At 38.9% G+C, this 16825-nt stretch overlaps 1 protein-coding gene across 3 annotated transcripts in view; it reads right to left on the bottom strand.

Annotated features, from left to right (window-relative positions):
* The window catches only part of p4ha2 (procollagen-proline, 2-oxoglutarate 4-dioxygenase (proline 4-hydroxylase), alpha polypeptide 2), a 44303-nt gene that overhangs the window by 23959 nt on the left and 3519 nt on the right, over window positions 1–16825 (bottom strand). For all 3 annotated transcript variants that reach the window (XM_040032228.1, XM_040032230.1, XM_040032229.1), the window contains exon 2: window positions 13390–13457. In XM_040032228.1, the coding sequence (XP_039888162.1) occupies window positions 13390–13457 (68 nt within the window). The remainder of the gene's footprint in view (window positions 1–13389; window positions 13458–16825) is intronic.

Genomic DNA, 16825 nt, shown 5'->3' on the forward strand with positions numbered 1-16825 from the left:
GGGAAAGTCCAGTTGAATGGTGGTGGGTCGGAATTTGTATTTTTGGGGGGGGGGTTGAGGGTTCAGAGGGAAGAAGTGAATGCAGGTCTGAAATTCGTGTGTGTGAGAGCATGGAGTGAATTCAGCATCCTGACAGCCTGATGGACGAAGCTGTCTCTCAGTCTGCTAGGTGGTTCTAGCCTGGAGGCTCTTCAGTCTCCTTCCTGATGGCAGCAAACTGAAGAAGCTGTTGGATGGATGAGTGGAGTCACCTGTAATGCAGAGGCGGGTGCAGTAGATGTCCTGGAGGGAGGGAAGAGAAGTACCCACGATGCTCTCACTACTGTTGTAACTTTTTTCAGCAGGACCCAGTGCAGGAGCCATACCACACAGTGATGCAGCTGGTGAGGATACTTTCAATGGTGCCTCTGTAGAAGGTGCTCATAATGGGGGTTGAGGCTCTTGCTCTCCTCAGTTTGCAGAGGAAGTAGACTCGCTGTTGGGCTTTGCTGACCAGTGATGCAGTGTTTTGGTTTTTTTGTTTTGACCAGGAGAGATCTTCTGAGATGTGCACACCCAGGAACTTGGTGCTGCTTACCCTCTCCACAGCAGCACCATTGATGGTTAGTGGGGTGTGCAGGGTCTCCTAAAGTCTATGATGATCTTCTTAGTCTTCTCCACATTCAGGTACAAGGTGTTGTTGCTGCACCACTCGGCCAGATGTTTAACTTCACTCCTGTAGTAGGTCTCATCGTCGTTGCTGATGTGACCTCCCACAGCTGTCTGCAAACTTTATGAAAAGGCTGAAGCTGTGTGATGGTGTGCAGTCGTGCATCAGCAGAGTGAAGAGAAGGGGGCTCAACACACATCCTTGGGGAGCCGCTGTATTCAGTGTTCTTGTGCTGGAGGTGTTGCTGCCAACCCGTACTGTCTGCTTTCTTCCTGTCAGGAAATCCAGCAGCCAGTTACACAGTGAGGTGCTGATCCCCATCAGATCCAGTTTGTGAATGAGTTGCTGGGGAATCACCACAAACTGAAATGGGATGACCAATAAAGCCTCTGTTCCAAAATCAGCACATTCAAGCATGACTGAAATTTGCAGCTGCCCTCATGGCTGTGCAGACCAACTTTTGGACAAAGGTTTTAGAGTCAAATGAGACAAAGATTAAACTATCAGGCCACAGTGACAACAGTTTGGAGGCGTAAAGGTGAGGCTTTTAAATCTAAGAATACTTTAGCAGCTTTTAAGGATGGTGACAGTAGCTTCATGATCTTGGGCTGCCAGTGGTCCTGGTATATTTCAAAAATGAGGAGAAGTAGAACTACATCCAAATTGAAGAGCTAGATGGTTGAAATTTGGACACAGTTCAAACAGGACAATGATCCCCAGCAACAGCCTCAACCCAGGTCTGACACCAACTAATTTAAAGAACTTTGCCAATTCTGCCAAAAAAGTTAGTCAAATACCCAATCCTGGCTTCTTAATAGCTACCAAAATCATCTGGGTGAGGTACCACTTGCTTCACAAGTTGGATTTTTTTTTTTTTTAAGTCATTAAAGGTGTATGCTGTAAATCACTCCCTGGGAAGGAAAATGAGTGTGTGTAAACTTTCAACCTCAGCTTTTTAACAACATTGATGCACTGTTCACTAAGGTCCACTTGGTGTCATCAGTGTTCAGTGGATGGATAAACAAACCTGCTTTCACAGCCTCAGGCCCCTTCACCAAGTTATTTTCTGCCTGCATAGCAGGAATTAGTACAGACTGTCTCCCAGAAACCCTTTTATGCAAGATTCAAGAGTCAAAACTTTAATTGTTATTTTGTTTTCTTGTGCAAGCGTAATAATATTGCAGTCATGCCAGCCTCACATGCTGTGCTAACAATGAACAACAAACAGTGGCACATTTTGAAAAAAAAAAAAGTGTTAGTATTAAAAAAAAAAGTAAAAAGTAATGAATAAGAAATATAAAATATATTAGACTATCATTGTCATTAAATGACACATGAGTTTGACTGTTTATGTTTTCATGCTAATATACAGCCTTATCCGTTGCAACATATTTTGAATTCTTTGAAGGAGTAATGGTTAATTAGTTGAGCCAGTCACAGCTAGTAGAAATATCTAACCTGTGTCCTGGGCACAGGTTAAACAAGATTTGTGCAACCAATAAAACTGTTTTCTTGTTGTTTGGTCAACAGGTGTTGGTCTTCACCTGCTTCGCATTGTGCTGGTTTTAGCACACAGAAGATGTTCTCCATTACATTTCCAATTAAAATACACATGAAACAGCTTATCTGACTGATTACAGGATAATAATGCAGATTGAAACTTGCCGATGACATAACAGGACTCTTTTATTGCTAGGAAATAATGACAGCAATTTCCCCATGCTGTCATGCTTCAGCAATGACAAACAAACCAGTCATTTTCATACCTCAACATACAGTTTGTTCCTGAAAAACACAGACTGTGAAACTGATTCAGCAATTACATGAGAGGAAGTGAATGCTTGGCATGTCATATTGTCCAACAGAAACCCATCTGAGAGTATGAAGATTATGTCATTCCTTTTTGATTTACGTTCTTGAAGACACTATGTGGAAACATTTCCTCAAAATATGTTTTCTAGATCAATGCCAATGCCAATGTGTCACCTGATGACAAAATAACCACAACAAGCCAATCATCTACTCTGATCTATTCATTTATTTGAGATCAAGGTTTTCCACATGTTTCTTAACATCAAAGTTCATCCTCTAGGCTCAAGCTGGTAAGTTGTGCATCAGAAAGGCCACAAGAAGCTCCCTTATTATGTATGGGTGATTTAGAAAGGAAACACATTGAGAGAAAGCATAGCACTTGAGTGTGTGTGAGCTCTTTGTATGTGCTGTACGCCTTATCTCTGGTACGTACGTGTGTGGCAGAGTGTTTGAAAGCGAACACACAGAGAGCAAGTTTTGGGTTTCAGCAGCTGCAATCACTCATCATCAGCAGAGTTCAAGAGCTCAACAGTGAACAATCCTGTAAGAAACAGAAAAAAAAAGTGTCTTCCTTGCATTTTTTTCTCTATCTGGTAATGAGATATTTTTTTTTTTTTTTTTTTTTACAACCAATGATGTCTGGCAAATCACTACCAATTTACATTAAAAAGCAGCATTGTGTGTACTTCAGCACAAAGTAATGACTCTGGACAGGTTGCAGTACCTGAGGATTGGATTACACAAGCTGTCTATCAACACAAACCAAACGAGCCCCCTCAGGACATGAGGGGTAATGCGTAGATGTCAAATAGTATTTGGAAGTAATCCCTAACATTTGTTTTTAGGAGCTAGGATTCCCAAATGGGTGGTGTTTGACACCAGATACCCTTAAAAAAAAATCACAGGAATCCATTGCAAAGTTGGCTTGACTGGTGTGTTATTGACAGCTTCTCTGACACAATGTGGACCTTTTTCTCTTTGATACCCACTTATCTTGTCCAGGTCAGCAAAGGTCGCATGAGAGTTACACCCTGGACAGGCCTGGCTATCTGGCAGACAAACATAATTTTTACAACTATGGGTCATTTAAGGTCAAAAACAAGTCAGACCCATTAGGGGTGGGTGTCTTTTAACTGTGCAGACCATTCTGTCCAAGTCTGCAAATAATACCAATCAAAACAAAAAGTGGCCTCAAGGTGTTTTACTGAAAAGAACAGCAATAAATCAATAAAGGTTAAAGGGAGTGCCAGACTAAATACTGTTCAGCATGAGAATCAGTGATTAGTCAATAAAATACATCAGAAGAAGCAGTTAGAAGAACTCATATTAATTCAGACAACCCTAAATTAACCAATACACTTGAGGATAACAGGAAAAACTGGAAATAACCCTAGAAATTTGGGAATGGGCAGCATTAACTCTGGTAAATCATACAAATAAAATGAAATAAAGGAACACTTTTTATTCATTGTATAGCATGAAGTCAGTTAAACTTCTGGTTTTTTTTTACAAGGTCAGTTAAGTAGCAGAGGAGGTTGTTAATCAGTTGTCAATTAGCTGCTTTTGTGTTAATGAAATCAACCCCAGAAAGTTTGGTGTGTCTCCCAGCACAGTCTCAAGAGTGTGGAGGAGATTACAGGAGACAGGCAGTTACTCTAGGAGAGCTGGAAGGGGCTGTAGAAGGTCCTTAACACATCAGCAGGACGGATATCTCCTTTGTGCAAGGAGGAACAGGATGAGCACCGTCAAAGCATAACAAAATGATATCCTGCAGGGCACTGGTGTAAACTTCTCTATCAAATAATCAGAAACGGATGGACCTTTACAGGCTAGGCAGCAGCACCCTGACTGTCATTGAGTATTGGGATGACATCCTTGAACCCACTGTCTGACCTTATGCTGGTGCAGTGGGTCCTGCAAACCTGTGGTACTTTTACTTTTAACAATGATGTTTTAATTGCTGATCTATCTATCTATCTTTCAATAATACAAATTTAGAAATAATCCCAAGAAACCACAGAGGCCACACGTTAAACACACATAGTGTTTCGTTCCTGTATAACTTTCTGTACATTTGTGTTTCTGTCTTTCTCTGTCCTTCCCCCTCCTTTATTGTGGGTACTTGTGGGTACTGTACAAGCACGTAAGTGAGTTTGCGAGTGAGTGCACTGAAGCATATGCGTTAGCACACACCTCCTTTGACTCCTCAAATCCTCCTGTCATGGAAGCATTATCTAACCATTCAGCATAACAGTGAATTACAACTTCACTAATATTGACACAGCTCTTTCTAATGAAAGAACAGGCAGCTTAGGCAGATGCACCAACAGGTTGTAACTTATTGTGAAATACAAGAGGAAGGGCACGTGGGTGAGGCCTTCCTTGACCTACCAGGCTCTAGTGGATAATTTATTTTAAAGAGACTTCCTTCAAGATGCATGTTATATGACTCAATATATATTGCACTGACATTAATGGGAAATTTGACTCAAACTTATATTTTGTTGGGAAAAATAAAAAGAGACCTTTTTTAATGGCATGGATGTGCAATAAAACACATTAGCTCTTATTTTAATTGATCTTTTTATGGCTTTAGAAACCATAAAGAAAATATGGCTATACTTTTAATATTTAAAAAAATTAAACAATTTCAAATTTTACCAGTTGGCCAAATGAAGAGCAAACTTTTCCAAAGGCCAGAGGATATTTGCAGAGCAAGGCAACTACTTTGTAGAAGTATTTTAGGCTATTTAGCTAATCATTTATACTCAAAAGTAAGAAGAATGATCAACATTAAAATAACATAAAAAGTCTTTAACGCTCGGCTGCATCTATTTTTTGTATAAATCTTTCATGTAAACTGTATTTTTTGCGTGCCTAGGATCATGGTCTGGGCCCACACTGTGAAGAAAACATGAAAAAAAAAAAAAGAAATAAGCAAGAAAAAAGTCAAACAAAACAAATCATGTTTCTGCCAGTAATTAATCTGCTCCTTTTTTCATTAAAAAAAGTTTCTGTTAATGAAAAAAAATGACAAAAGTGAATTTGTGGTTAAAAAGCTTATGCGAAAATATCCACAAAAAATTACATGGTAAATTCTTCCATTTTAAAATGATGCACTGTTCTGTTATTTTATTTTTAATATTTAAATTCTTTTTACTGTGTAAGTTACTTTATTACATAAACAAAGCAGTCATCGTCTGGGGGAAGACCAAGTAAACCTTTACAAACATGACCCAAGAGGTTGTTTCTCTAGAGAGAACAACTCTTAGTCCACAGAGGGCCATTGGTTGCACACTTAATACCGCACAAGGATTGGAAACCTCCCTTCTGTCTGCTGTTTCATAAATTCCCACAGCAATAAAAGACACAAATGAGAAAGGCAGATTAACAGATGCTGGCTGGCTCTTCTTGTACTGGTAGGTGACTGGTGTTCCATGACCCAGTTGGCTGTGTTGCCTCTCCCGTGTTTGAGTATTTGTTTCATTTGTTATTAACATGTTTATTGTCTTTATCTCATTTTTCAAGTTCCATTAATTTAAAAAAAGGATACATTACACTCAGAACGTGAGTAATATACAGTCTTACGAGATCATCTTTGTGGCTCAAGACTACACAATTAAACTTGACTCACAGCTTGGCATTTAAAATGTTCCGAGTGAACAAGGTGGTCAGATCATCTCCAATGTGTAAATTATGAGACCACTAAATCCACAAAAGCATAGTTTTGCATGACCCTGGATTTGTAGCACTGCTGCTGGCTGTCAGGTTATACTGACATCCAGAGCACTTTGTTCTCATTTAGAAAAGGGTGCTTGACTGGTAACAGCACAGAGAATCATAGAAAAATACACTCCCTCAAACATGTGCTCAAGTAATCAAGGAGCAGAGGGAGGATGGCAACCTTTCAAAGAGTAGCTTGCGCAGAGAGTAAGACAGCAGGCCCCTAGGTGTTCTTCAGATTTCATGCAAAACCAAACTGCTCACTTGAGTCCAAAAAACTGCGTGTGCCTAAAACGACAGCCAGTTGAAGAAAGTACGGCAGATTTCTGGGAGAATGACAGCGATAGAGTTAGGCAGAAGTGAAAGAGAAAGAAAAATGTTTGAATTGTCCCAATCAGATATCTCATTCAGCCAGTTATATTTAGGTACTTTCTAGTGTTTCTCTATGAATAAACCCTTAGAAGCAGAACTGAAATTATTGTGTCTGTCTGCAGTCCTGATTTTTTCTTTCTTTCAGAGTTTTAAACCAGGGCAGACATGATGTCACCAAACTCAGCAGAACCATCTGAAAGAGCTAATCAAAACAACCCAGAGGGCAAACTTTAGCGCACCTGTAAATGAGTTAGCTTTTCAATGTAGAGAGAGTGGAGATTCAGTTATATCATTACATCTCACTAGAAGCCTGCAATGGACCTAAAGTGGCCCGAGTGTTGGGATCTAGCTATTGAGTGATTTCCAAAAATTTCCAGTCAGTGTGAGCATTTTCCATTTTTGCATTTATGTATGAAGGCCTTTTTTGGGGGGGGGGGTGGGGTGGGGGGGTCGTTTGGGAAATATATTTGACTTTACTGGAACTTACTTAAATTTGAAAAGTTTTATCCCTCCCGGGGAATGGTGCAAAAAGAATGGGTTGTTACTCTTGGCAGGGGCTGATCCGCCACGATACCCAAAACTCAGCTGGCCCTTTTTACTCGTAAGTGCTGACTTTGACTGACAAAATGCTGACTTACTCATCAGAAAGGAAGCAGGTTCTGTACACTCTGCACGTAAGCCGGAGAAACATCATTATTATCAGATTATAGGGAAAAAAAAACGAATATGTATTTGGAAAATGTGAGCACTGGAGAGTGTTTTACTCTACACAATAAGTTTTTTGAACTACGGGAGGAAGATGGGGTAATGTTCACAAAATAACAATTTTTGTAATAGCACAACCTCATCTTATCTCATTTATCTATCCATTTTCTTGAGGTTTTATCTGATTCAGCGTTGCAGGCTGGCTGGAGCCTATCCCAGCTGCCACAGGGCAAAAAGCGTGGTTTGTTCCCATCTCCTGGAAAAATAAAGTTAGCTGTGCATGATCTTCAAGCATGAAGAAATTAGAATACATACATGAATTCTCTGTTTTCTTGCTCCACCATGAAAAGCTTTAACAATAACATTTTCTGAATGTATCTGATGTATCTGTACGGTCTTGCTCTTTCTTTTCTAGTAAGCCAAGCAGTTTTGTCTGAGACATAAATCAGTCAAACCCTAAATCTGTGCCATAAAACGTTTGTCTCACAGAGGGATAAACTTGTTGATGGACCCTGACAGGGGTATGCAGCATAAAAGAGAAGCAACACGCGATAGTCTGGAAGTCATTATGCAAAGGAGTTTAACTCTCCCTCTTTCAGTCTTCCTAAAGCCACCGAAGTCCCTGAAGCCCCCAGAAGGCTATAAACAGGTTCTAAGAGCATTCTTCAGGGATGTCTGTTCAGCTCCCCCCTCATCTAAACAATTCACACATCCCGCAAACATGTGCGGAAGCTTTAAACATACACTTTTACCTGCATAGTGAATGAAACGTTTGCTACGGTACCTTGTAAATATATTGGAAGAGCTCCCTTTCCATTCTACAGCCTGGTTCAGCACAGGTAATGGATTAAGTGCAAAGAGATGAATGCAGATAAAGAAGCTTTTAGGACATAAACTGAAACAAAAGCAAGACTGGTTAATTTCCTGAGAGTTTGTGGGTATATGGCTTTAGATGTCTGTGCACTGTTTGGTCATCTCTTTCATGTTTCTTTCTCACTACCGCTATTTGGCATTCCTGCAAAGAGTTAGGATAAAGTAGTCAAAAAAAGGGAAGAACACATATAGTAGGAAGGCTAGGAGGTACATTGTTTATGCAGTCACATTTATATCAACAATTTAGTTTCCAGGGTTTTAATCATAGACCACACAGATCCTTTCTTTTTGTTTTAGCGTGTTTTTGCCTGGATGTTTTTGGGAAGCCAGGCGGCTCATCTAAACAAGAACTCACTCAGTGTACCACTATGGTCTGCTTGTTAGTGGGTCTTGTTATTGTGTGTTTGTGTGTAGTGTGTGGGTGATGAAGGTGGGTTTTAAAAAGCAGCTGCTGACCAGTAGCTGTAATTCATCCCACAGACAAGCATTCCTCATAAACTACAGCACTGACTGGGCTGTTCCCCTCACTTACATGTTGAATGTATACATTTGTTAAAATATGAGTCATTAACTGGTCTTTTAGGGCATGCTCATTTTCCACAACATGACCAGAAAAGGTTTAGCTAGAGTTCAGTCACAAAAGTGCAAAAAAGGAACACTTTTATTCTGCACAACAAATTAAATACATTATATCATGTATGTTTTATTCAAATATATATGTATGGCCAGTTGTTTAAATCAAAACAGATTTTGTTCTCTCTTTTTTTGCCTTTGTAACAATTTAATTTTTACTCATTACACACTTTCTGTAGATTGTTAAGAGTCTGTGGAGGATTCTGTTTGAACTTACACTACTGTGCAAAAGCATTGAGCCACTCTCTCTTCTTTATATTTTTCTAGGAAACTGGGAAATAGGTACAAACATAAACTAACAGTAAATAAGGCAAAAACAGAGCTTAAAAAATAATATTTTGCATGGCCAACTTTATTCTTCAACACAGTCTGAACTCTCCTAAACAAATCGTAATTTCTTTGAATAGTCTTTGGGAATACTTCTCCGGTCTCCTTGAAGGAATCTCTTCTTTTGATATTGCCAACCTTTTGTTCTGCTTTCTGTCAAGATCATCCCACACTGCTTCATTAATGTTGAGTTGGGAGACCAGTCCATGACTGATGGTGTTCCTATGTGTGTTTTTCTTTCCAGGTATGCTTTGACTGTACTGGCATGTGTTTGGAATCACTTTCATTGCTAATCAGATGCTTTCAAGAAGAAAAATCTAACTGTACTTTTCTGCATTTACAGTTCTATCTACTCTGACAACAGGTGATAAGATGTTTGGCTGAAAGCAAACTCAAACCATGGCCGAGCCTCCATAGTGTTTTGCTCAATCTTGACCCTCTCTCCTGACGTCCTCTGTATATACTGACGATCATTTCAACCAAAATCATCACCCCATAAGACCCGTTGCTACTGAATTCTAGTCCAATTTCTGTATATTTGGCAGACCTCAATGTTTTTTCCACGTTTCCCTTTACAGCCTCTTGACAGCCGCCCTTCCACTGACTCCATTTATGATCATGTTTCAGCGAAAAATAGATGGATCACCTGAAGGCCAAGACCAGGCCCAGCATCTTTCATGTTCTGTGTCACATCTTTGCTGGATTTTTGCTCCCGATTTCTTGTGGACATGATTTTTAGATGCTGTTGATCTGCTGCAGTTTTCTTTTTAGGTCTGTCATATCTTCTGCTATCCTCCATTTCCGTTTTTAAGGACACACTGCACACTATCCTAAAATATAATAGCTAATAGCTCTTACAGAATCACCTTTCTGGTGCAAAATATATATATAGTTTTATACCCAGCAGGACCAAATCCTCATAACACAGTCTCGAAAGAGGTAGAACAGGAACTGCTATAAATAACTGACTGTTGGTGTCAGTGCCTCGTGGGAAAAACAAATTGTGTGTGTGTGTGTGTGTGTGTGTGTGTGTGTGTGTGTGTGTGTGTGTGTGTGTGTGTGTGTGTGTGTGTGTGTGCGCGCAGATCTATCCATGTGAAAGTTGCTCCGGCATCCAGGTCTTGTTGTAAAGTCTACCATACAATTGCTTATCTGATATTCCTGACCCGACTTGCCGAGAAAAGTGGAGGCGTGTGTGTGTGCAGATTTGTTTGTGTGGGTGGTCACGCACTGTTGAGTTGCACTAGTGTTGTGATGAAATCAGACCCTGGTGTTTAGAAGCACTCTGCTTGCTGAGTGGGCTGCTAGATCATTAACATCAAAAATATCAACTCCTACATGAAACTCATCAAATGAGAATTACAGAGGACGTTTGGTTTAACCTTTAAAAGAAGGATGAATGTTTAAGGTGTCAAGGTTCCAGACTCATATTACAGTGTTGATCATTCATATACCACATTTCCAAGACAATTAACTGTCCAGTTTCTAAATGGAACTATAGCAGCCCTCGTGAGAAATCTTTGACAAGTGACTTAATAAAAGCTAAGCTGTATTCAGCTGCAACACAGGTGACACAGACTAAGCTCTCTCTCTATAAGAGTGTCTTCAGAGAGCTTATCTTTGATTCATGTTTTTCCTTTTCATCCTACTTTATAATGCGTACTCACTCAAATGTGCAATCCTATTTATCCCTATTATATATTCTTTATTTATATATGTGTATATGTATATATATGGTATATTTATGCTTATATCCTTACTCTCATTCCCCTTATTGTATCTGTAACATGCAACTTCTGTCGGTGCTGTGCTACTGGAAACTGAATTTCCCGGAGGAACCCACCCGAGGGATTAATAAAGTTTCATCTAATCTAAAGAACATTTTCAGAATGATTACAAAACACTGTCTTAGGAATACAAACAGTCAAACCAATATCTCTTGTGCACAGTTAAAGAGTGAGTTTGGCATCATTCCCACCCGCACACCAAAATTTCCAATTCACTTCCACAGCTAACCAAGTGATTAAAGAGTGATTGAAGCTTTAAGGTTGTAAAATCTTTGTTTGTAAAATCTTTGGTTGTAAAATTTATTACCAGGGAACAAACAGCAGTAGAATGAAGCATATTTAAGATAAATCAGTAACTTTCTGTATTATTTAATCTTTACTATTGCACTGTTTAATGCTTAATAATACAAAGGTATATCTTTATTTTGAATTATAAAGTTGTCATAAAGTAATTATAAAGATCCACAGATGTGCACACACTTTGCATCAGACAACTGTATCATTATTTGATTGCATTAATTTATGTTGATTATTTAATGAGTCAAAATGTTGTATGTAGTGTTATGTTTTGCATTATATGTGTGTCATATATTCATCTTAGTATGCAGTTGGTATACATGCTCATATACAACATTAGAAGTCACGCTAAATATGTACATAAACAGACGGACAGTCAAAAAGGCAGGTTTGCCAGCTGGGATCAATAGCTCACTCTGCAGTATTGTCCTACTGGAAGTACAAACAAAGCCGTGAATGTGCTGAACTCAGTTGTCAACAGCTGGCACGTGCACACATGGAAAACATGTGTTTGTCTTTCCCAGATCAGAAACGTCCAGCACAGGACAAAGAAGGCATTGTTAGAGTGTTGATCGGGTCTAATATCTGCATGTGGGGCATTTGCTAATGATTCATTTAGAGCGGAACCAGGATCAGATGATTTAAAAGGCTAACTAGAGGCCCGGAGCAGAGTTTCCCTTCATTTAATTTATCTTTATCTCAACCAGCAGGGGTCTAGTTCCTGGTTTTAAGTGAATTTTACTTTGTTCCGGAGAAAGCCATCTTCCACATGGAACCACAACTGCATTCAATTATTTGTGTAGTAGATAAAATCTGACATTGAGATGCAAACTGTTTATCTCTGTAGGTAGTTTGTTTTCCTTAATGTCTTTTCAAGACTACTCAGATAAACTTTACTCATAAACTGGGGCTGGTTGCATAAACAGAACTCTGGTTTAAATCTAATAAACAGCCAAACTACACACAAATATGTGTGAATTGACATTTACAGACAGCACGCATACTCCTGAAAATTAAAATTAAATTAAGTAGTGCTAGCTGAAATGTAAAAGTTTTTAACAGCACAAGGGAGAAAATGACTCTTTTTTTTTTTTTTAAATTGAGCCACAGCACAAATCATTTCTATGCAATGATGTGCTGCAACATTGTGATCTTGAAGGAAACCTCAAGGAAACCTCAAGAACCTTCTTTCGACATGACAGAGCACGCTTACGTCACTTCTGGTGAAAACCTACCTCCAGAAGACTTACAGTAAATGACCATTACTGAATGGCCTGCACAAAGCCCTGACTCGAATCTCATTGAAAATGTGAGGGGTGAATTTAAGACCAAGGCCCAGGCCTGAAGACCAATACAGGTGGAGGAGCTCAAAAGATCTGCCAAAGAAGAATGGGCTGGTATTATTCAGAGGAGACACGTGTGAGACTTGTTAAAAACTACAACAACAAACAGCTAAAAGGATACAAAATTGATTATTAGCATCAGGAGCGCTAATAATTTTGACTAATTTTGATTTTTGTGAAATAATTTGCTGTCGGGCTCAACTATACCAGCTGTGCTAACTGTGCACAGGAATTTATAGCACTGTCTGATGAGTAGTTTAGATTGGCTCATTTAGGTTCAAAGAGTCGTCTTGGTGTCAATTTGTGTTTTTTTTCTTTGTGACTTTGTAGGTAAGTTATCTGAAACTCATTTCAGTGGATAGTTGACTGTAAGCATATACATGTGTATGTTCATCAGATACTCTGTATGTGAGAAAAAGGAAGTCTGTGCCGTCCACATTTGCAAATCATCACTGAAAAAACAAAACAGTTCAATGAGTTGCCACATGATTCATGGACAGCTCCAATACAAATATAACAATGATTTGGATTAAAGTTATTTATTTATTGTTGAGCTAAGTAATAACAATATGATTAAAGAAGGGGAACAAAACTGTATGGAAAAATGCAAAATGGTCTGGTGTTTGCAAATGCTTAAAAAAGGTAACAATTTTTCCTCCTGTCTACATAAGGTAAACGTCCCCATCTCATCAAACTTTTCTAATAGCCAGCTTTAGTATCATCTAAAATCATGGTTATTGTTTTTCATCCAACTAAAACTAAACAATAACATAAACTAATCCACATGTGAACACCCCATTAACACGCTGCCATACTGTTAATATTTATGCTTGGTTTTGTAATAAGCTTAAAGTATCTGACTACCCACAATTAGTGGCTCAGGTCCTGATCTTCCATATTCCTTTGACTGCTTTACACCCAGCTGTTGCACCCCGCCTGTAAAGGAAAAAGCATGGAATTAGTTACCAAGAACTTTTCATTTGATTGTCAAATGCTGAGCAAGACAAATAAATGCTACAGGATTAGATATAAAGGAATCAAACTATTATACCGCAATACAAATATCATAATAAATGTTACAATAAACCATTACAGAATTATAATTTATTGTTTAACTGAAAGGTCGTTTGTCAAACTTGGCCTCTCTTGCTTTCGTGCCAGCACATTGGCGGATGTACGATCCTTGTTCACTTGTAACTCAGAATTTTGGACAATCCTTTCAAAGATCCATTCGCATCTGTTTGTTATTTCCAACAACAGCAATGCACCAGATCAATTATTCATTGCCAGCATCTGGTCAGTGTGCATGTGTGTGTCCAGTAAATGTAGCCAGCTTGATGATGAATTACTTCGTAACATATCCTTTAACAACTTTCTCACGAGCTCGGCAAATTAAAACCTCAATACCGAAATGCTTTTCCAAAATGAAGTTGCATGAATTTGAGTTCAATCTGATGTCCATCATATCACATTTTAGCAGCATTTTATATAAACGCAAACACCTGCTCACAATTAGCCTCTCAATCAGAACATATAGGGTTTAAAATTTTGATGTAGGAGTACCCGTGGAATAGGCATGTACATCTTCAGATATAGGTAAACATAAATGTATTTTCTGTATGTTCATATCATCTTGCTAATGTTAGGTGTATAGGTCTGCAGCATTCTTTTGAGGCAGCCATGGGGCCGCGGTGGTCTTTTGTTATAGCGTCATCTGTTTTTCATTTCTGACTCAGCAATATTGTTGCCACATGAATTAAGCTTCATGATTTCCTTGCAGCTTTTTGCTTCCCCATGAGGTGCTCCAGCACTGTACGTGTCACCATTGTTTCCAGCATTTGCCATTACAAAGCTCTAACCATTTTCAATGCAGGGACATACAGCTACCAAATGTGGTGTGATCTGAAAAGCAGGGTCAAACTTTTTCCCGTGAATGCGGTAAATCTGTTACCAATCAGGAGCTACATCTGCTGCAAGATTTGCTTGCAGGAATTTTTAAAATTGTGGTTTTTCTTTTAAAGCTTGCCTCATGAGATTCTGGTATTAAAATGATACATGCAGGATTTTTTTAATGAGTGCTAAGTAACTCCTAAAAAAATAGAGAACAAATAAAAGTAATGAATGCTGAAGAATATGGGGTGAAAGTAGAGGGCAGATAGTTAAGGGTTCCCTAAACAATGCAAAGACAAAGACAAGAAAAACCACCAAAAGAGAAAGAACACACCTCCTCCTGTAGAAAGGAAAGGATAATATGGGTAACACGAACCGTCATTCACTGACAGTGATTGCTTCTATTTTTCTAGCTCTCATTCACCTTCTCCATGGTGGGAAGGGCTGGGTGTAGGTGACGTTTTTTTTGGCAATCTTGGGGAAAAAAAGAACCCTCCAGCCTTTCAGTGTATGTAATTCAAGTGGTCTAACAGGAAACTAGACTCCTGCACCTCCTCCCCTAGGCACTTTATTCACGGTATAGAAAATCGAGGCCATGACGTAAGATTTTGGCCACTCACAGAGCGTAAGATTTTGTGGCGCACAATGGTTTAAACCAAGGACTTTCCCCTTGGGAGAGCTGAGCTTGAATTCAAAGTCAGCCTCGACTTATTAGGATGTGCCCTTGCTCATCTGGGGGGGAAAGGCCTATTATTAGCTTTGATTTTCACTTTGATCCACGTTTCTAACAAAATCTAACATTTGTTTTCATGTTAGCCCTGTTTGTTGTCCATCAGCTCCTGGGGAAAACATCTGGCTCTTTAGCCGCAAATTGCTCCACTATGTCCACCAGTTACATATTAACTGTCCTTTTACTGTGTGGTGTTGGGCAGGTTATGTTCTTTTGGTTTCTCAAGCTTTTCATTGCCAAAATCAGCTGTGCTGTGGATGCTGCATTTAGGAAAATAGTGAGATTGAGCCAAAGAGGAATAAAATAGTCCCTAGATTTAAAGAAAACAACTAATTTGGTTGATGATTTGTCTTATGCATGACTTGTCTCACATTACTTAAAGTCAGATCTTAGATTGAGTTATTATAATAGCTGCTAGTTGAGGACATAATATCAGATATCATTAACCCAACCTCTGGTTTTGTTGTGTTTTAAAGTTTAAATACAATTCACAGAGTTATTTTCTTTGGACATTCACACCAGTGAAAACATTCTAAGATGTGTTCTGTTAAAAAAACAACAATGATAAGAATAACAACACCTAGGGCAAAAAAAAACCTTGTTTACTAGATGTATTTATCACTTCAGAAGAACATATTTACTGGACATCTGTAGATATTTTCTGATAATAATCATAATTATTATGCTCTAACTATTAATAATTAAGGAGCTGTGTGATTGTGTAATAGCACAGATGACAAAAACCTCCCAGACTGCAGAGAAAAAAAACAGGTGGAGGAAAACAGCTCATGATTGCATCACTGCTCGTCTTACCTGCTTCCCCTCGGGTACTTCTTAGCTTTGTAAAGAAAATAAGAGAGTAAATAGATTTGCAGTGATTTGAAAAGGCTTCTTCGACTCTGCAGAGGGTACGTCAAAATGATGACCATCCAGGGAGGAAAGAACAGAGAGATGGCAGGTCTTTGTAGTTTGACTCAGATTTACTGCAGACGGGCTTTGAAGAAGATGTCAGCCTGCTGATTTGCTCAATAAATCTACAGCCGTCTCGGCCTTTCTTGGTTTTTGGTTAGTCATCCTTTGATGTGCCCTTGATAATAATAATAATAATAATAATAATAATGGATTGGATTTATATAGCGCTTTTCAAGGCACCCAAAGCGCTGTACAATGCCACTATAGGTAGGGTAAAGTGTCTTGCCCAAGGACACAACGACCAGGACAGAGAGCTTGGGGATCGAACCGGCAACCTTCCTGTTACAGATACGGTTCCCAACCCCCTGAGCCACGGTCGCCCGTTAGCAAGTAAAGCAAGTAAAGAGCAGTCTGTGAATGCTGTTTGGTCAAACATTTCAGAACATCAGTACTCTGTTTACAAATGTATGGACATGTATTGGTGATAACCATGAATGGCTATCACCAATACATGGTTTGATTTTTTTTTGTGAAACCAATGAGTACAATATCTTAGGAATACCTTGATTCAGATTTGCCATAAAATGATGGATGAACTGATTCAAACTCGGTGGTTCAAGGGTCAAAATTCAAGGTTGTTATCACTTCACAAAACACACTGTGGCCTTAACTCAAAAATTCATGTGCTAGTATGACAAAATTCTCTCATCATTATAATAAAGAAGCAGAAGGTTATTATGATCTCATATCTGCTCTTGTCTTTTGAATCTGT

This window comes from Simochromis diagramma, unplaced genomic scaffold (genome assembly GCF_900408965.1).
Source record: "Simochromis diagramma unplaced genomic scaffold, fSimDia1.1 OVJJ01000216.1, whole genome shotgun sequence".
Taxonomy (NCBI): Eukaryota; Metazoa; Chordata; class Actinopteri; order Cichliformes; family Cichlidae; genus Simochromis; species Simochromis diagramma.